Below are 21178 nucleotides of genomic sequence, written 5' to 3'. Positions count from 1 at the left end.
ACATGTGTGAAGTTCTGGAATTTTTTTTCATATAAAATAAATACTTTCGGATATAGATTTCAAAGTAATATATTCTTGTATAATTGGCAGTTAGATTTCAATTTTGTTATGAAAAAAGAGACCCAAATGGTGGCTCCAGCTCACATCAAATAAATAATTTCCCAGCCGACGCTGTAAATTTTCAAATATCTTAGATACTAAAATATCGTTTTATCTACGTGTTCTAAACACTTTAGGGATGCAAATTATATAAAAGAAAAAATCGAATTTTTCATTGTCACGAACTGTAACCTCCCCTTAAACCTTGAAAGAAAATTCTCGAATATGAGTGTACCCCTCTTCATCGATGATTTCTAAATCTATTTATATTTCTTGAATCTACGAGTTCACAGACAATTTGAGGCAACTACTCCACTCTTAAAATCTGTATAAAAATTGGAATTCCCTGTAAATTCACTTTACCATACTGCCCAAGCTGTTGACTAACACTCGAACCGCCCACGGCCTTCGAGACTCTAACCCTCTTCTCGCAGAAATCAATTAAGGAGGCAGGAAAATTCATCGCAGACCGTGGACAACGTTCCAGAGAAACAGTTTCTCAATTCCTCCATTGGAAGGCTGCCTTTACAAAGTCCGTGCACCGTGTCGCGAGCGTCGATCGCAATTATCAATTCTAATTAACGGCCATCGAGTTCTCGTGCCGCGAGTTTCATTATTGTTTTCAATTACCGCTCGCCGGTCGTTTCTCTAAATCACGGCTAATGAAATTATACCTCGAGTGCGCGAGTCGAGTGGCTGCCTCGATGTTGAACGCTCGGAACACTGTTCAGCTTTTCCGTTTTAATTGTTTCGGCTATAACTAAGTAACATCTATCCAATTTATTAAAAATCTACATTTTTCTTTAAAATTAATATTCTTTTTTTTCGTTTCGTTTCGACTCTTGTTTGGACTCGAAATTGGATTTATATTCCACAAGGAATTGCCTACGTAATTCTGACTATGTTCTTCCTCGAGTACACGTGAGATCGTTGCCGTGAAAGGACGCTACGTCAGCGTCGAAAAATTTGAGCGTCGATAACGATAGTTTCTGGTCGAAAATGGCGACTGGCCGACGATAGAGAAGAAAGGGGGTCCGTCGTTAAGTCGTTACGTTCTCGACGGTGGTCAACTTCTACCGATTAGCCACGTAAGCACTGTAACCACGCTAACGACGCTAAATGTCTTTAGATGCTACAAGGGGGAACGAGCTCGTTCGCCACCGTGACTCTTATTAAAATATTGGCCGCGTTGGCTCCCTGCGTGGAAGAAAACGTACGCAATTAAAGACGGTTGCTCGCCACGGGGGACCAGCCAAGATTCGCGAATGGGGAAGCCATTCGTGCCTTCGTATTTGGACAAATCGGTGATGGGGCTTATTTAGCGGGGAAGTAAACGAATTATCGCGAGAAAGTGGGTAAAAGATGAAACTCACAGTGTCTGAGTTTCTTGTGGCAGATAAGGGTGAGTTAAGCTACTTTCTTACTAGTACTCGTAGAAATAATTTGAGCTTCAAGGATTCTAGTATCAGAAATAACTCCAATTTTACTAATGAGTTAGAAGACACCACTAATTCATGAACGTTGGAAAGCTTATATTCATTCCATTGATTTGCCATGCATAGCTACATCGTTAGTGCACCAGGATAAAAAGTGGTTGAAAAATATTTCTAAACTAAGCTTCCTAAACTAAGCACCTAAACATCCAACAGATTAGTCCTCTACTCCTAACAATATTAAAATGATAATAATAACGGTCCTCTGTTAGTCTTCGTCCGTTTGAAAGAGCGTGCGACTCGGAGGACCAATTTCAAAGTCTCGGTTCCCATCGAAGGCTACTGGAACGATCGAGACCGATATCGCCTTTCGGTCAGGCTGCGTGGATCATTCCCCAGGAGATCGACCCGTCGTTTCCGTGAATCTGATCCATCCGGATAGCCTGTGCGCGTGTAAGCGTCACGTAGAGCAAGCAGAAATGACTTCAAGTCGCGGTTGAGTTATGACTGCGGCCATTACGCAGGACAAACGAGGCTAAGCGTGTCGACACGGCGGACCGACCGGCCTTCCCCGACTTCTGCATCATTCTCGATTCTCGATTCTCGAGAATTACGAGCGCTCTCGTCGAGGGCCTTCGAGGCGAGCTCGATCCAACGAATTGACAGTTTTAAGGCTGTCGGACGCGTTCGATCCGGCTCTCGTTATCCGGGACGAGGGAATCGCTCGTTTATCCTTCGACTATTCCACGGTTAACCCAGATATTACCGTAAGTAAACAAGGATGGCGGGGAAAAGAATTCCTCTGGTATTCTTTCGGTTGCAAGAACAAACCAGACTGAACGGTACAAGAAATGAACTGCGAGGTTTCCAGCGATCCCATGATTGCTGTCTGTATTACTGTTCTAGAGGTTTAGTTTTAGATTTCTAGTTTACGTAGCGAAGGTTCACTAAAATTTAAGTTGAGTAAAATTGGAGTATTATGAGTGATATATGTAGTTTGTACGAGTACTACTTCTTGTATAGGTGGAAAATTTGGATAGATTGCAATAGTTTCCTTTTTATTCGTTACATATCGATGTAACAGAAATTATTGTATTACTTCTCGAGTGATTCCATCAATTATCTAGTAATATCTGGGTCGATGTCGCAAGCTAGAGCCTCCTGACCCACTTTTGAGCGTAATTCGCGTCGCGTGGTCTCGTTTTTCGCGCGACCAGCCGAGCCAGGTTCGAGCTTTCGCGGAAATGAACGGGAAACGAGATCAATGGATGAGTGAAATGTCGGTCTAAGATTTATTATTATTACGCTAAGACGATTCAAGGTAGACGTTCAAGCACGAGAGTTTCTAATGTCCTCATAGACTCATGAAAAATTTATTCAAGTACTCAAACCTCGCTTTGCACTCTCAAATCCTATTACCAGAATATGCAATGTTAGCAACACCTACCTCGATGAACTAGATATATTTTGTAGTTCTGTGACATCATAGGGATTACAGTGGAAGCAACTTGTACATTGGAACAAAAATCAGCAAAAATAAGTAAAGCTAGTAAACCAATTTACTAAAATAAAATCGTTAATGATTCCACAGAAAGGGCAAGTAATAATGGCCTCGGGAAAGCTCACGTTCTCTGATGCCATATCGTCATTAGTCTGGCCTAGCTCTTTCTCTCTCTCTCGATTCTACGGCCTCTAACTGTTGTCGGTCGTTACTTACTTCGTCCTGAGAACAAAAAAGAAAAAACACACCGGTTAAAAAGCATTATTGTTGACAAGGATTTCATTAATAATAATCAATTATCCATTCTCGCGTGCGTCGTTCGCATCTCGACAAAACGCCGGAAAAAAGAACGCCTTATCTCGTCTTTCTCGTCGCTCCCAACGTCAATTAATATAACGACGATAATGATTTACGATTCCACGCGCATTTGCCTCTGTGCATTCACGCCATCGTTTTCGTTCATTAATCGAAAAGACGAGGACGCGAATTTTCGAATGTATTTGGGTATCTTGAGAAGGATTGAACATTTTTAATAGTGGAACAATTTACTTCTTGGATAGATAAACTGTGGATTTTATGTATTCATGGTGTTTGGAATACATACTTAATATTACTATTAGACTGTCTACGTGTATGCAAATTCATATTTTTAACGATTCAGTAAATGAATTGAGATTGAAATGAAATGTCTTATCTTATATATTTTTGCATTCGTGCACATCCTCATGCATTTTCCCACATTTTCGCTTTCCACAATCGCATACACATCCTCAGTCTAATTATTATTATATCATTTCATGTAACTCATTCCTTACATGCATGAAATCCGCAGTATATCGGGTTTTAATAGCGCAACATTATTCCTTCATAGAATTCCTTCCTTCGATTTTTACTTCGAGAGACTCGTGTGTCCCCGTTGACTTTTATTAATTTTTATAAGCCTGATAAATTCGTGGGTGCGCCACCTGACCGTGGGACCACCCGCGAGATCGCGCTGGATCGTTTCGATCGGGCGAGCGGGATCGGCGCCGCGAGTTCGGTCGCTTTACGCGCTCGCCGATTACGAGCGCCGCTCACATTTTTCCAGGCCACTCGTTAAGGTGTTTCTCGGGGCCTACGGAATCGTACGAAAAGTAGCCATGGCCTGTAGCCATACCCATAACCATAAATAATGACCATTGATTGGTCACTCGTCGATCGTTACGCGCGAGTACGTGACTGCGCTTACGTTTCCACGGGTCGTTAGCTCGTTTCCATTAAGGCGCGGTTCTTGGCTCTCGTTCTCTCTCCTCCTCCTATCGTCTCTTTCGTTCCAACCCTCTACTTCCCCCATTCTGGACCAACCAATAGTATACCAGTTTGCAAATCTCAATTTGGGGATTTTATTAAAAGAAAACAAATTTTGTAAAGAGTGAAAGTATAATTTTTTACGATTCCATGGCTTCAGAGATCTTAGCAAAAATGTTTAAAGAGTAAAGGTGTAATTTTCTTTGGTTTCATGGCTTCGGGGTTTCAGCAAACATTTTTGAAGAGCGAAGCTGTAATTTTCTCTGACTCTGGTTTCAAAAATCTTAGCAAAAATTTCTAATTGGCTTCAGACATTTTGCATGTGTTCTAATTTGTCTAAAATTCCAGATTTTTGAGAGAACCAATTGTCAAACTTTCCCCAGAAGCAAATATTCCCTCTTGCGTCAATTTAATCACTCCTGTCATCGTTTCTCCTATAATCTCCTATAATTCTCCTATAATTATATCTTTGGATAGCGAGCCTGCGAACTTTATCCCAAAGCCAATGACACTCTCGAGAACGAAGCGTTCTGAAAAAGACGATTTCAATCGCGCCTCGAGACGATTCCGCTCTCAAACGTGAACAGATGCCTCGCGTACAGGGGCCCGTGCATTAAGAATAATGAGAAATGGAAATTCGCAAATAATATATTGCACGAAAAGACGATTAATGACTTCATTCCCGGTTCTGCTTCTTCGACGGAGCCGGTTCTTTCGGCGCAGTCGCCTTCGACCACCATTCCTCGACGGTCCTACGCGTTCACGATTTTTTCTGCTCCTCCAAACCACCGGACAAGTGGACTTCAGAGAGAAATGTGTCGTTTACTGATTTAATAGATGTACAAGATTATAACATAATTCATATTTACATACAAATTTATAAAATTGTATGGGCACGTAAAGTTGAAGTCTTATAGACCCAGTTCATTGCATCAGCTACTCCACGCTTCTCCTAAATATTTTAAGCGATGATTCACCACGCAAACCTCCCTCATATCAATTTTTAAATCCAGCTACCCGCGACTCAAATTTTCCTCCGTTAATAATCGTTTCCTGTCGACTATAACGTCGTCCAGGAATTTATCGGTGAAAGTACAGTTCGAGTCCTCGAATTGAAATCGTACCAATTTCAATCTGGCAGGCTAAAAATAAATAGCGGTGGAAAAGGACTCCGGGATTGGTCGTTCGTGGCCGTTACAGATGGCAGTGTCAGGGATCAGCGGGGTTAATAAACAAGCGAGAACGGTCGCCCTTATCACCGTCTGTCGTTGGTACAACGCTGTTCGAGCATGCTAGTCGGTGCAGATCGGTCGCGTTAAAAATAGATCGTATCATTGGAATCGATTGGCCCGCGGTCGTGCGCATTCAGCCCGTTGATCTTTCGTCGCCGACCGCGATATTCATCGCTCCCGTGCCGAGATAACAAAGATACCAGATAACAGAACAACTGTGGTATCTGAGAGTTAACCGTAATTCACGGCGTAACGCGTTTTGTGTCGTACACCGTTTCGGTTGCACCGAAAGGACGCGGTGATCGTTGTTATTAATTATTACATTACCCCGCGATATTATCAGGTCGATCGACGATTGTCACGATATCGATATGGCTCGCTATCCCAGCCACCGATCTTTGGACGAAGATGACTGTTGAAACAGCGCTTCCGGCAGTGAGATCTTAATTATTGGAGTATTGTTCTCGAGTTGTATTTGGAGAAACTATTAAAATTAAGGGAGGTGTTCTTTGTCTTTGGGATAATGAAGATGTAGGTGAAAATGATCTCATTTCGGAGCAGTGAATCTCCATTCTAGAATGCATTGATTTCCCAGGTATACAAATTCTCAATCTTTCCCAAATAACTACTCAAAGTGTAAAATTTTCGCAAGGTCTTACAAATTCTAAAAGGTCGAGGTTCCTCTTTTCCATAGACTGAACGTACTGTTCTTTGTCCTTTCAGTAAAGGAACTCCCAGGCGCTAAAAACTTTTCCTTCACCGCGTAAAATCGCGGTTACTTAATCTCACATTGTTCCTCGAGCAATCTAGCAACATCCAATTATCGAAATTTTCTTATTGTTTCGCGCGCTCGGGCCTCTATCGATCTTAAATGGTACTCGAGTCCCATGGAGCGATTTCTAAATCATACTGCGTATCATGCGGATATCGTCGATCACGGAGCAACCCGACCAGATATTAATAACCATCATCGACAGCGATTACGGGCTCTCCATGAACGATGAATAACTGTCCGGTTCGCCATTATCAACTTGTTCCCACGATCCTTTTCAACTATACCCAGGTTTACGCAGTTCAAGGATTCGAGGATCCAATGAACGTGTTTCGAAAGCACCTTCCCCAAAATTCATGCGTCCCAATTGTCTCAATTTTACAATTTCTCCGTTAGAACCGTATAGCCGTGTTCCAGGTGTTCCATATTTTCCGCGAACGCAACAAAAAGAAACCTCTAAAGTGAGATGCCCCTTTAAGGGCAACCTTCGTAAAACCTAGTGAAACTTACACGGTACCGCCTTAAGGATTCGCCGAGACAGCACAAAAGGCTCCACTTTTTTTTGCGTATAATTGTTGCCTAGTAATCGTCGCCTTTTACAGGCAAAGCTAGTCTTAATAATCGCGTCTAATGATTAATTCATTTACCGCGAGTCAGAGCGGGGATTTCGAGCGGTTACCCGCGCATCAGGGTAATCTGCGAACTGTTATTATGATAATTGACGAGGATGAAATTGCCCGTTGTTCGTCGCAATGCGAAACAAGCACGAAGATGTCCACTTTTTCATTCAATGGACGCGACTTCGCGGTGCAGATTTAATTACAGATCGATCAATCAGACGCGTCGTCGTTTATTCGAGCTCGTAACAGGTCCGATTATTCTGGACGTTTACACGTGTCGTTTCGAACGTCGTTATAATTACAAATGTCTCGAGGAGATTACTGTCGACGGATTTCCGCGAACTTGCGTTTCCTGGACTGGTTTGCGCGATAGGAAACCCAGTGGAAAGATAAAATAAACACGCGAGGAATCGTAGGAAGCGTTTACAATATAAAATTCTAATGATCGCTTAGGAGTCTGTAAATAATAGCCTAGACACTGTAGATTAATCGTGTGAAGTATTATGGAAATGTTTGTACGAATCTGGTGTTCTGCATATGGCTTAATGAAGTGGTTATCAATAATGCGTGAAGAATTCCCAGAGTTTCTGATTGTATGCAAATACATATGTAGATGCTTTAATAAAAATATCGTCATCAGCCGCAAACGCAATCAGTAGAATCGTACGGAAGACTCGTCTCTGGTCAGACACGTTCATCGATTAGTGACGGGCGTGAGTAGTATAACCAATGCGAATTTTGAACCTAATTCAGGATTTCTATTTCTAGAAAAATAGTTCTAAAGGGTAGGTAAGCAAATATTGGTAGTCTAAGAACTTTCTAATTGCACCTTTCGACTCCATACCGAGGATTTTGTCTTGGCGGGGCTCCATAATTCCTCTGTCAGTTAGACACCGTCAGCGTTATCAGTCTGTAATTACGTGGTCAGTCTGATGAGCGAAGCGACGGAGTCGAGATGGTTTCGCGCGATTCTTTCAAACGTTTTCATTAAAATGTCTGCCTTAACACGGACACAGGAGCGGCCTCGCGTGAAACGGACACGATTTATCGCGCTGCACGCGAATCGGCGATCCTATTAGTGGCCGTGGTTAATTGGTAACACTGCGAAATTAGGAGTTTTTACAGGGTATCCCAAAAATGTTAGAGGTCCTTCGAAGAGGTGGTTGGGAGGGGATTTGATAAAACTTTTTCCTGAACGAAAATGTCCGAGACTTTTCGCTAAGGAGATATTAAGAGACCAATCAGAGCGCGTAGCCTATGCTACTACGGCTGTCTAGCGCGTACCCTATACCACCGCGGCTGTCTAACACGTACCCTATGCTACTGCGGCTGTCTAGTGCGTAGCCCATACTACCCCGGTAGTCTGGCGCGTAGCCTATGCTACTGCAGGCACTCCACCGGTATACTCGCGCTCCTATTGGTCGAGGTTTTCTGTTACTATCTCCTTAACGAAGCCTCGGACAATATTTTCGCTAAGGAGAAAGTTGTTTCAAATCACCTCCTCAAATCAATTCAAGGGTACTTTGAAGAGTCACCCTATTTCTAGAATTTCAAGAAACTAAAATTGTTTTTCTCCATTAAAAAAAATTATAGATTTTCTCGAACCATGTATAAACAAATATGGGAAGTTTGAGTGAGCTCCTATGTATGGTGTTCAAAAAATAAAAAAAAAAATTAACGAAGAAGGCCCTCTTTTCAGCGCTCTAAACCAAACCTTCTTAAATCTACATCTTTGTATTCTTGTCCGCATTCGAAGTAATTGCAGTCTAAACGTTTCGTTGCACAGACGTCGATCTACGGCGGCGGTCGATCAATAGATCTTTCAGTCATCGCAACAGGTCATTCCACGGGCACGATCGAGCAACGTTTTCGGTCACTTTCCCTCAGTCGGAGGCTGGCTTATCTGATCCTCCGTCAGGTCAATACTATGGGAATGCGGCGCAATTAGTATCTCATTAGACAGCGCGACTGTTCTAATTTCTCAGTTTCGCATTGGAAACGTCACTCTGTCTTGAAACCTAACGTGACATTCCCCCATTCGACTCCTCCACTTCCGTTCGCCTCCTTCTATTTCTCCCTCTCAAGCCTCTTGAATTTTCGCAACTCCGTACGCAACCGAATTACTGTTTCCGTCTATATATACAGGGAGAGGTGACATTCCGATTCGCACCCTTTCCGCGGTGATTGGTAAGAAGAAAAAGGGAAGTTATGTAGTTTGTATTTTATCGCAGAATAATTTTGCGGGTCGTGGTGTATCTTTTCAATTGAGTGTGATTATAGGGATATTTTCAATTTTAATATTCTTACTATCTAGTTAAAAACCTTTACACATATTAACCCTTTGCACTCTGTGCCATCTCGTTGTAAAATATGCGAACAGGAATCGCATTACATAAAATAGTCTAACTTTGGAAACGTGTCTTTTTTGGTATTACTGGACTTGATTATAAATTTGTATAGCTCTCTTGAAGAGTTGACACAGCTGCAAACATAAAGAATTTATTTATTTAGTATTTAACAAAATTTGTTAAATTTACGATGTCCCCTCATAGGGGACATCCGAGTGCAAAGGGTTAAAAAAGAACATTATACACTTTAAATTATATTGCGTTGAGTTTAATATCAATTCTTAAATCGCGATTGTCACCAGAGAGAAAATTCGACTGGTTCTAAGTTCAACGCGAAAATCTCGCGTCGCCTGGCATGTTTCAAAAATACCGCAGCCACTCCGCGGCTCTTCCGCTGCCATAACATCGGCAGCCCCTCGAGAAAGAGTCACTCGCGTGTTTCTCGAAGCGTGTGGCAAGGAAGTCGATCTCCGCGGCAAAGTAAACCACTTCTGGTTGTGTACAGAAGCACGACCCGACCGGGACGAATTAGCAGAGCCGTGCACACGTTGAAAATCGCGAGCGGAGATCCACAATCCGCGAGGCGGAGCGGAGACGAGAGGACGGGACTAGCGCGTGGAAAAAGAGCCAGAAAACCGGAATGAGACGTGACGGGGCGAATACGGGAATGGAAACAAATACGGGGCATTCGTTTTACCGATGGATAAATATAGAAGTTTCGTTGGAACAACAAACGATTCCCGTGCAGCGAGCAAGAAGAGACACCTGGAAAGGACGCTCGCGAAAACGCTTCTTCCTCGCCGCGGCAAGGAAACAATTTGCCGGTTGTTTTTTCTTCTTTTTTTTTACCCCTCTGGGAACGTTTCCCGTGAAATGTTCGAGTTAGACAAGTGAGAAAACGCACGAACAAATTGGCATAAAAGACGCGACGGTTTTTGCGCTCGTTAAGTCCTTCATTCAAACGATTCCGCTTAAGAGGGCTGGGAAAGACCCGCCAGGAAACGGCGGGAAAGAGGGTACAAGCTAAACTGGAGCTGAACGATAGTTCAACCTGCAACTTTTTTGCGTCGTGCACCTGATTCTCCGCTTTCAAATTAAGAAAATATACTCAAGCAGGATATGGACTTTCGATATTCTTTCAACGATTGCAACACCCAAGCGGTCCAGCATCAGGATTAGCAAAGGAAGTTCTCGCACAGCCGATTGCAGATTCAGTTTTAATCAAAAATCTGGACCCAGCGGCGGAGATTCTCCCTTCCGCGCGAGTGAACGTCTGTTGGGCTTCAGATCCAGAAATTATCATGTCTGAAAACAACCTCGTTGCGTCTACTCGGTGCAGTCGGCTGATGCACCTGCTGTTTATTCCCCAGGAAATCATCCTCCTCTTCGAATCGTTTCCTCGACAAATTGGAGCTCTCGTTTGACTAAAAGAAGACTTCCAACTGCCACGTGGATCATATATGGTTCGATTTGCGCGACGTTCCGATAGCCAGGCTTCGGAAGCGTATCGATGGATCGTTTTCTAGTCGAAGGGACGGAAAAACGGCGGTTGAGAACCGCTTTGACCACACGCACACTCCTCGGTGGCTCCAATTAAGCGGGCAACATTAATTTCAACCACCCGGTCCGACCCCGCGGTTATCTCCTTCTCTCCTGCACCTATCGTTCGCTCGACCTTCTCTTTCCCCTTTTGCCGGCTTCTCCTTCTGCCTTCGCTCGCGCGAGTGCCCTCCTTTTCCCTCTTGTTGCCCGCCAGGCTGCTCGCTGCTGCGCTCCTTCCTCGCGCATATACGCGCGCGCGGCATTTTTTGACTTTGCGCGTTGGTATTCTCACCCTTGAAGGATTGGGGAGAGGTACATTCATGGTTTTTCGAGTGTTAAATCCTTTTGCAGTTCTTAAAGTCGTAGCATGGAGCAGTGGTCCCACTTTGAGACACCTTGCTTGGGCTAGCTGTTGCAGAGCTCCATGATGCGACCCAGCTCAAATTTTCTTACACGACACTTACACTTGTCAAACCCCAACCAGTATTACTTGACAATGATAATTACAACTGCATAATACAGCGAACATTTTAAAGGAACTCACATCAGATAAAGTACCGAATATTCCAAGCAAATGGCCGGTGATTACTCAGGGTTCATCAAAGCCACCTGCTAATGAGCACGGATCGGTGCGCAACTGTGCAAACTTCTCCATGGCTGAAATCGACTGAAATATTTACTCCGAACAGCCCACAAGAAGGTCACTCCTCGTGGCAACGCCAGGTGGAGCACCCTGTACATTAGCTTATACCGAACCGTTCCACTTTATCCCACATCAGGCTACCTTAATCACTCGAGCTGGAACGACGTACTCTAATACGTCGTCATTTGTTCGTGCCACAACTGAAAACGACGTACCACGACATATGTCACGCACCTTCATCTCGATGTATTACCTCGTTCCGCTACTGTAACCCCCTATGTCATTTGTGTGTGAATTTTGCGCGGTCAAATGATTCAATTCAAGTACGTTCAACTGTCATCATTCCTCACAAATTCTCACCAAAGGCTATCCATTAGGAGAACCGAAACCAACCCTTACGGAAGTTCTACCGTGTTCGTTTAAAAAATTTTTACCTGCAACATACGAGGCACGCCCAATTACTTTTAGGCTTTACAAAACGCTGAAGAACACTTGGCATATATTTGTACAAATTTGAAGTGCTTCAGCTTTTCCCTGACAACATCGTTCGAAGAAGTAACGTAGAGAGCAAGTGGTACGCCATGTATATCGTGTTCGACGTCAGTATCCTCCCTCGAGACTTTCCCACCCCCTCATCTCGCGGCCCTTATATTGTTACTTACGGCTTACGGGGTTTTGGCACGCGAGCAAACCTAATGTGTTAATATAACGTATGGGGGGACTGGCAAGCACGTACCCGCGCCTACGTAACACGCGTGTATACACGCATCGTGTATTGGACTGGGCTAGAAGGATCGACCCTACCCGATACGCCATAATTTCGACTTATGGACGTATTCGTGGAGGGTCGATTGTCTGTCAATATTTGGAGAACAGTGTTCACGATGCATCAGTAAACTTACTACCAAAATTTAAGCACCGTATCGCCACGCTTCTAGATCAGAGCTGGACACTACGATTATTCAAAAGCAAACTACTGGCGCCATCTTTCTGAGACAGCATGTGGCGCCATTAGTTCGCGTGCTCGCCGTACGTCGAGTCAAATTTCCTCGAAACTACCTCTGCTAGTTCTGAATAGCAATCGACCACTAGCTGAATCAAAGATTCTGGAGTTGATATACACTCGAAGCTTTCGATAGACTACCTCCCCCGTGAAAGTCGCGAGCTGCCTCGGCAGCGCTCGTAACGAGGAACGTGAAAAGTGTCGAAACGCGAAGTTTAATTGCCGCGTGTTTCTCCACGCAGTCCCCGTGTCTCTAAGCGTAAATAATTGCTCGGCGATGGCAATTACGTTTCCCGCGGATACGCAGTCTAATGAAACAATCAGAACAAAAGTCGAGCGAACGCCAGCTCGCTTCTGCGTAGCTTTTAAATTCGCCGTGTTATTTATGGTTTCTTTGTGGTCGCGGAAACGACGAGAACACCGTGTCACGCGACGATTGGTCACGGAGCCACGGAGATAAAAATGAGAATAAAAGTGATCGAGGAGCTCGCGGGCCCCTCTAAATTCGTCCGCTCTTAAATCCGTCACGAAGTATCACGCTGATCGTCCTATTAATCGCGATCCACTGCGTGACACGCGTGCGCTACGTGCAAAAATCACGGCCCGAATTGGACGATGACACGTACACTCCTCGCTCTCCAAGATTGGCGAGGTTTCCGGTTGTTAGAACGAGGAGACAAACCGTCCCGTTTATTTTTAAGCGACAAACGACTCGCGCCGAGGGCAATAAAATTTCGAGGAATATTTATACTGTCGTAAAAAGAAAAACAGCAAAAGCAATTTATTTCAGCTGAATATGTAGAGACACTCGATTTCTAATATTCTCGATTAATATTCTCTCTGTAGTATAAAAATTCTATAAGTTCTGTACAACTTGCATACTTTCAGCTGATAGAAATTTAACCTACGAATGGTAATTTACATGTTGAACAGCACTGCATAGGAAAGAGAGAAATTAATGGAGGGCAGTTTGGGAAGCGAAAATCACAGGATACCGACGCGTCCGAGGCAGGTGGGACGGGCGACGTTTTAAAGAGTTTGCTGAACAATCGAATAGGCCACGAATGGGTGTGTTCGAGCCGCAGACGGGTGGGCCTGAAAGCGGAGGCGGAAAGGCGCGTAGGCGTCGCGACGGATGCAAATTACCCGCACCAGATTTCGACGATACATCTTAATTCCGTGGCCTGCTAAAAGCGCCGACTAGTGTCGCGCAGATTCGCGGAAGAATTTCGCTTAACGACCCAGTTTGATGTTCGTCGTGCTCCATCATTGCCTGCGTTGGGACATTTGTCGCCTAGGGGGTTGACTGTTTTATTTTAACATCCAGGAACCACTGGGCATGTTTGGAGAGACGATAAGTTATTCTTTTTTCATGTACTTTTATTTCATAGTTTGTCTCATCTTCAGGATAGGCACAGCTTATACCGTTTCATTTTGTCCTCGACTTGAAACGATCTTACGAAGACAATATTTGTCTCGAGGTAACATTTCGAGTGCTGAATTAATTACTGATGCTATTAGGATGATATCTGGCTCTGGAAGCGATTTTAAATTCGACGATATGGGCGAGTCGAGTTTAAAATAAAATTTCGTCAAGATCAGGTAGAGAGGCCTCTTTTAGGGAACACACGTGTCCCTGGGGCGGTGAAGTCAATAAAGTGGACAGTTGCCGAGCTCTAAACGCACGTCGCCGGCGGTCGCGTGAGGAACGACTTCCTGATAGGTTGAAATTAAGCTATTAATTATCCTTGCCAGCCTCGGGCTACTGTCGCGCTTTTCCCTCATGAATCCTAGTCACAGGAATTACGGCACGCCATTCGGATGATTCTTCTTTCATTACGTTTCCACTGCGGCTTCGCTTTCGCTGTGCAATATTTTCAGAACGCGCTAAAAATAGATTTTGAACCAGATCTCAGAACTTTGCCAGTCGTATTATCCAAGTGTATCGTAATAGAAGAAACGGGTATTTTGTTATTTTCAACTTTGAATTCTTCATTTAACTTTTTGCACTCTACCTCGTTGCAAAATATGCGAAAAGGAATCGCATTACGTAAAATACTCTAACTTTGGAAACGCGTCTTTTTTGGTATTATTAGACTCGATTATAAATTCCTATAATTCTTTCTTGAAGCGTTGACACCATAAATCCTTTGTGTTTCCAAGAAAGTCTAACAAAATTTGTTAGAAAGGGTTAAATCTGCTCAGACCTAACCCGTTCTAACGGAATTTCTCTCAAAGTATAACTCTTCGCAAATCACAACCTTGTAAAAGCTAATATCCCTGCAAAGTAGTGCCATCGGCGCCAATTCCAAAGAAATTTACTATCCCTCGCATTCATATAAAATACACTTCCAAATAAAATTCCAACCGCCCCCTTGAATCGATAATCCACCACCGCTGCTTCTCATCTTTTAATTTTTCGATTCCTCGAAGGGTCCACAATCGTAGCAATTAATTGCCGCGAGAATCGCTCGCAGGATTGGAAATTGGGGACATTACGGTTACAATATATTTCGTTGTGCAAAAGGGGGATGGCCCCTTCCAAGAGTCCGCACGAAATGAAGATGCTCGGAGAAGCAGGCTGGTCCTGAGACACAAAAAAAATCTCCCCCGACACAAGTGTGCCGTGTAACAGGAATAAAGATGATATAGAGGCAACCCGTTGGTGGTTTCCTTTTTGTTCGAGGGGCCGACAGTAGCCTGACTGTCAGATGTTCCGCGCCCCCTCGTCGCGGGGGACATTATTTGATAGCGGGGCGAGCGAATCAGTGCTGGTGGTCCACGGTGGCCGGCCGAAACAATGAATTTACTTCATAAATCTCAATTCAGGATGGGTCCACCGGCCAATTAAACTTAATCTCACTGACCACCGTCGTCGGGAGCCATTTGCCTAAGACGTATCGACGTCCGTGTCCAGGGAAACGGGACCCTCGCGTTTCGATACCGTAATTCCCGTTTCCGACCAACAGCTGACGCCTGCTCGCGTATCAGCGCCTGTCTAAACGTTTAGAAGCTCGTTTCGTTCATAAAGCGAGAGTGTACGCGTCGAGTCGAGGCGAGACAAATTCACCGCTGAAGGCCATCTACCACTATCTCTCACTGCCGTGTCTAATCCTCTTTCAATCTATCGAGGCCACTAGAGGAAGGTCTAGCCTTGGCTGGTCGAAGCCACTTGATTTGGTTCGTTGCAGTCGATAAGGTGGAATTTTTGAGCGATTAGAGAACTATGACATTGGGTTGGAGGGAAATTAGGAGGAAGGTAGTGGCTTTGGCCAGCCAAGGGCTCACAACCGATCTGACGGTTCTCCAACCGTTCAAAAATCCCACCTTATCGACTGCAACGAACCAAATCAAAAGGAACGATAATCCCCTTCTCTTTTACTGTACCAGACTACTTATGGAACATTTCGATGGTCGATCGAACACGTATCGAGTATACCGAATACCGATGTATCGTTACGCGGCTAATTAGCTCGAACCGAAATTACCAGGAAGAACGCCCTCGACGGTGATTGCCGTGTCGAGGTGAGCCTCGAGGACGCGCATCTGTTCACAAGTAGCTCGATGGCGTTGCTCGACGATATCGTACCGATGGCAAAACGTTTCATAATTGGTGATCGCTTTTAGGAGACTCGGGGACCAGCCAGGCGATCGGAGGGCCACTTATGCAGCCTGCTCGAAGAGAAGCCCGTTCCAGGAAACCCTGTTCCCGGAATCACTCCCATTGGAAGCCGCTCCTGTATTCGCGAGTCGTGGGACTCTCTCGTCACCGACTCCTACGACGCGGAAACGAGGAACATGCCGATCGCACGTGTTGGTCTGCTCCAGTTGCACAACGTTCTTCAACAGACACGCGAAATGGTGCTCTGGTAATACTTTGCTTTGTACTTCGTTCTTTTGATTAGTATGATACATGATTTGGTTCGTTTTTTAGTTTTTAATCGTCGAGAGGAAGTTACCCGTCACAGGTGTTCTGTGTGCTCCAGTTGCCTAATGTTTTGTAATAGATACTCGCAGAGCTTTGCTGACACTCTGTGATTTCATACCTAGCTCCATGATGGATAATAATTATCCTTGTAAATTGGAAGTTGATAGGAGGAGTTCTCCCTGTGTTTTCATTATACGTATTTCCAAAAATCGTCCTCTCTCTTGTGGAGTCCAGGTAATTATTTTCCTCGTGACGTCTGACGTTTTTCTATCTGAAAAATTGTCTTAGATTATCTCGAAGTCTAGAATCACCCAGTATTTAAACAGAGAGACCACCGACGCATGGCGTCTGCGCATCGTTCTGGTTTTCCTACTCAAATCGAGGAACCCGCGAGGAGAGGGAAACGTTCTACGCTGTCGCGCCGAATTAATTTCGGATTAATAATCCCGGCCGTGCTCGCTTAATTGAAGCACGTATCCCCGCGAGCTGCGAGCCAGCGCCACGTGGTTTCGCGAAATCGCTTAATTTCGTGGCTCATATGAGGCCACGGTGAATTTAATATACGCGGATCTCCGCGACGCTGCCTCCGCTGCTCGAAGCACCGAGAGAAACAGACGCCACATTCCAAGATTTATACTCGGCCTGTGTGTATTTTGAAACCACGTGAGGAATTATCAATAACTTCTAAACAGATTTTCTATGCGATCCCATCTCACTCTCGTCACTATTATAATTTCTTTTAATTACATACAGTCAGTCTTATTAATATTCGTATCCTCTACGTCTATCAAAGAAGTTTGCCTAATTAAATAATAGGTTTGATGTTTTCAAATAAATGTTTCATTATAAATGTGTACATGGATAAACTTTACACTCGTATATATACAATGAAAAATTGATTTGGAAACATCAAACCTATCATTTAATTTAGACAAATTCCTTCGATACACACAGAGGGTACGAATATTTATGGGACTGACTGTATGTGACTATGTTACGTGAATTTTTAGATGAATTGCATAGTTCAATTACATGTATGTAATGTTAATGAATCTAAAACGTGAGTTGTCGAATAAATATTCTATTTGAAGCTAGAATTCTTACGGTTATAAAATAAAATTGGAATTTAGCGTCACGGGTGGACAGAGGTTGAAAGGAAAATAGCTCGCTACGTTGACTTTGCATGCCGGATAGCATTATATCGCGTGTCGACGGAAGCGCGGTGTATGCGGCGCGGGGCCTCAAATTGGAGCGGTCCTCACGAGCAGAGACACGCATGAACGCACAAACGCACGGCGCCACACGCCGCTTGGTACCACACGCACGCCGCCACGCAAATGCGTTTCCACCGACGTGCTCCTTTTCTCAGGATGCGCGGCAACTGCGTACAATTGCATCGCGTTTCCCCTGTTACGCGCAATTTGCCTACGTACTCTTCCCTGCGATCGCGTTAAGGTCCATTATCGAATGAATATTCATGTACAAGCTGGATAAGAGAAGTACGTACTAGAAACCTCTGTTATGCTATAAATTAAAAAGCAATGTGTCTGAAAATATACTACTAAAGTAGTTAGTAATTGTGGAAAAATGAGGATCATTTGCAGGTGGCACATGTGACTCGAAATCAAGAATCAAACTGTAATAAATAGAATGGTTGTTTTAACCTAGCTCAAGAAAATAATACCTGGGTCCAAGAAGATCCCTAGAAGAGCCTAATCAGTTGATGATCGGTATCTAATTCCTTTAAACCAAGAATAGTGGAAGTCTCAGTCCCCGTAACACTGCCTACTCCCTCCGAGACGGTATCCCAGTAAATATTTCTAATTCCTCCGAGCATTAAGATAGAAAAAAGAGTCTCGGCCCCCCGTGTGTAACCAAAGAAGCTCCAATCCGAGTGGTTACACTCTCCAGCCTCGGAGAACCCCAAGCGTTAATTCCAGATCGCGCACGGAGCAAAAATATTGTGTCCGATCGTGTGACGCGGCTAGCAATTCAAAGGCGGAGCCTCTAATCTTCTTTCGTCGATCGTGCACCGAAGCTGGTGGATTAGCCGAGTATTAGGTGACCGGTCGCGCCTGGTATTCCCATGGAATTTCGAGGATCCTGCGACCACGGGACGCCTTGAAGAATTTGCTACAGGGAGGGCACCCTGACGACTTTTATGGCTGCGTCAGGGTTAGGTCCGAATTATCGAACATTTTGCTTGCGTGTACTCGAGGAATAGTGGAGGCTGAGTTGTTCGTTTCACTGGAGGTGGAATAATTTTAATAGGATAGTGTTGGTTGTCGCTTGTAACATTGTTCACTTATTAGTTAAAATTAACAAATTCTAGAGTAGGAAGTGGTAGGTTCCTCTAGTGGTTAAATTAAACAAAACAGAGACCTCAGTGCCTATCACGTTTGAGTTAGTTTGAACCTCTATCCTCGAGAAGTGAAACCTTCGAAAGAGTATTACTTCAAGAAAACTTGGACTTTCCTCGAGACTTCCTCCACTAAACAGTCCAGCCACCCCACCTCTGCCTCACCTTCAACCACCCACACTTCCAGTGAAGAAATCCAAGTGCAAGAATCTGTAATACTCAGCCAACGAAAATCAGAGCTCCACCGTTCATTCAAAGACGGAGAACCCCGGAGATACTTCCAAACTGCGGGTACAAATCGTCGGGTTTTGTTCGGAGAACACGTTTCTGGTCTTAGTAGCGGCAGGGTTCGAGTGCAACGCAAATTCATGTGACAGTAGCCGCGAACGGTAGCCTCGTCTCTTAACTCATCGACGCGAGCAAACAAAGGGGGACGTCGCGAACGACGTGTCGAAGTTAAGACGTCCCCGGGTCGTCGGTTGACAGGCTGCGCCGACCTCGACGAAATAAATTCTTTTCTACCGTGAAGAGTCCGGTCCTCTCGCTCAGCTGACCCAAGACGGCGCAAGGTCGTCGAGTGGCTCGTAGATCCTTTGCAGCGAGTCAGGCTCCGATACGCAAAGTGGCTCGTAACGCGCGCTGAAAACGACGAACCACGACCGAAAAGAGCTGTCGTCGACGGGAAAGGGAACGTCTGGTTCGGCCAGCACCCCGAGGATAACTCTTCCGACCCGTTCGACTCTCCTCTTTCTCTTTTCTCTTCGGGGGCAGCTTGACTTAAATGTCGGCGAACAACGAAGAGAACGGTGAGGCCGTTCTCGACCTCTTAATAATATCTTCTACGACTCCGGGAATGCAATCTCCATAAAGCTGCTTCCGTGGCGAGTTTGCTTGCGAATTTTGAGTTAGGTCCTCCTTCCAAGCGTCCCTGTATTTATCCTCCTCTTTATCTTGCGCTTTACGGGGCTCCCGTGCCTTTGCGCTTGGAAAAGTTCTGCTAGGTATGCAGGTCGCGACCGAACCCGTGGCACAGTTGTCGAAGAGTTGCTTCGCGCGAGAGATGTAGAGAAGGATCTCGTGATACGATGCTTCATGCTCGAGAAAAGTAAGCGTTGGAAGTATAGGTGTACCCTTGCGTTGATGCTCGTAGGCATTTTGGAACTTCATTTCAGTCTCAGAGCTACTGGAGGTTCCCATGAGATCATCGCGAGTAATTCATTGAGAAACTTTCTCAGCCAACTTTCTACAGATCTTTTAACCAAGTCCCCCATCGGAGACGTCGTGGTAGGGTCAAGTGGTATTATATTAAACTCGTAAGACGAAAAGTTCTGCGTCATAGGAGGCCTACCGTTTGCTTCGGGATCCCGGAGGTCTACGGAGACGCTCGTTTCGCCAGGAACTTTAGGAACGTCATTGAAATCGTGGTTTTAGTAAACTTTGTTACCGCTTCTTCTTTTTCCACGATTCCTCGAACCTCTTTGTCCCATTCCCCTTTACGAGGCTCGGCCCTGGCCCACGCTAACGAACAAAGCGGCCAAGTACTTTAAGGGCCCGTTCGATCGCGCGACACCAATAAAATGCGTGTCCTTTAAACGACGAGAGCCTTTGTGCCTCGAGGACCACCACCATCGACCGGTCCAAGTGGATCGTTTTATTCGTGGACGAAGGACGTTCTCGATTTTCGTGGTTTCAACACCTTCGTCCTTTGTTCCCACGATCCCTGGACGCGTCGCTTTAACGAGCTCCGATACGCCTAACGCGGTATCACGAGAGTCGAGTAGGATTACCCTGAAGAGATTAGGTGTAATGGACGCAAGAAATAAACGAACACCTAGACTATTTCGTTGAACAGGTGTGGGTTCAACAATTGGAGGTTTCAATATTTGGTATAATATGAATTTGTTTAAAGAAATGCGTTTGGAATCGATTAGAAAACTGTAAAGTATACAGTGTAGATTTATCTTGGTGTATTTATTGTTTGATTATCAGATTGTACCCCAATCATCGTTAATCCTTTGCACTCGAGGCATTTTTTTCTGGCACCTAGCAACATCTAGAGATGCTTTCTTAGCATTCACAGACAATCATTTTATTGACACTTTGAGTTCCAATGGAATCAAACCTAAACAAACATTATTGCTGGTTGATTTGTTGCGTGAAACCTAGTGGTAGCCGAGACTCACCTCTCGGGTGCAAAAAGTTAATTCCAAGTATCAATTTGAATCTGTTTACCTTCGACTAACATCGTATCCGTCCACTCATTCACGTTTCAACATGATCCCTCTCCAAAGGACCAAACTCTAATTACCACCGTTCTCATGATTGCTGATAATTAACGCGCTATTAGGATCGTATTATTACTCGATACATAATAGATCCCATAAATCATCAACGGGGGTTCACCGACAGAC

General features: G+C 44.5%; 1 protein-coding gene across 1 annotated transcript in view; it reads right to left on the bottom strand.

Annotated features, from left to right (window-relative positions):
• Positions 1-3111: 3111 nt before the first annotated feature.
• The window catches only part of LOC128890562 (segmentation polarity homeobox protein engrailed-like), a 74063-nt gene continuing 55996 nt past the window's right edge, over positions 3112-21178 (bottom strand). Inside the window, exon 2 of the mRNA XM_054149187.1 lies at positions 3112-3255. Coding sequence (XP_054005162.1) covers positions 3242-3255 — 14 coding nt within the window. The 3' untranslated portion in view covers positions 3112-3241. The remainder of the gene's footprint in view (positions 3256-21178) is intronic.

The sequence above is a fragment of the Hylaeus anthracinus genome, unplaced genomic scaffold (assembly GCF_026225885.1).
Source record: "Hylaeus anthracinus isolate JK02 unplaced genomic scaffold, UHH_iyHylAnth1.0_haploid 12001, whole genome shotgun sequence".
In the NCBI taxonomy this organism is placed as follows: Eukaryota; Metazoa; Arthropoda; class Insecta; order Hymenoptera; family Colletidae; genus Hylaeus; species Hylaeus anthracinus.
This window is presented reverse-complemented; position numbering and strand designations above follow the sequence as displayed.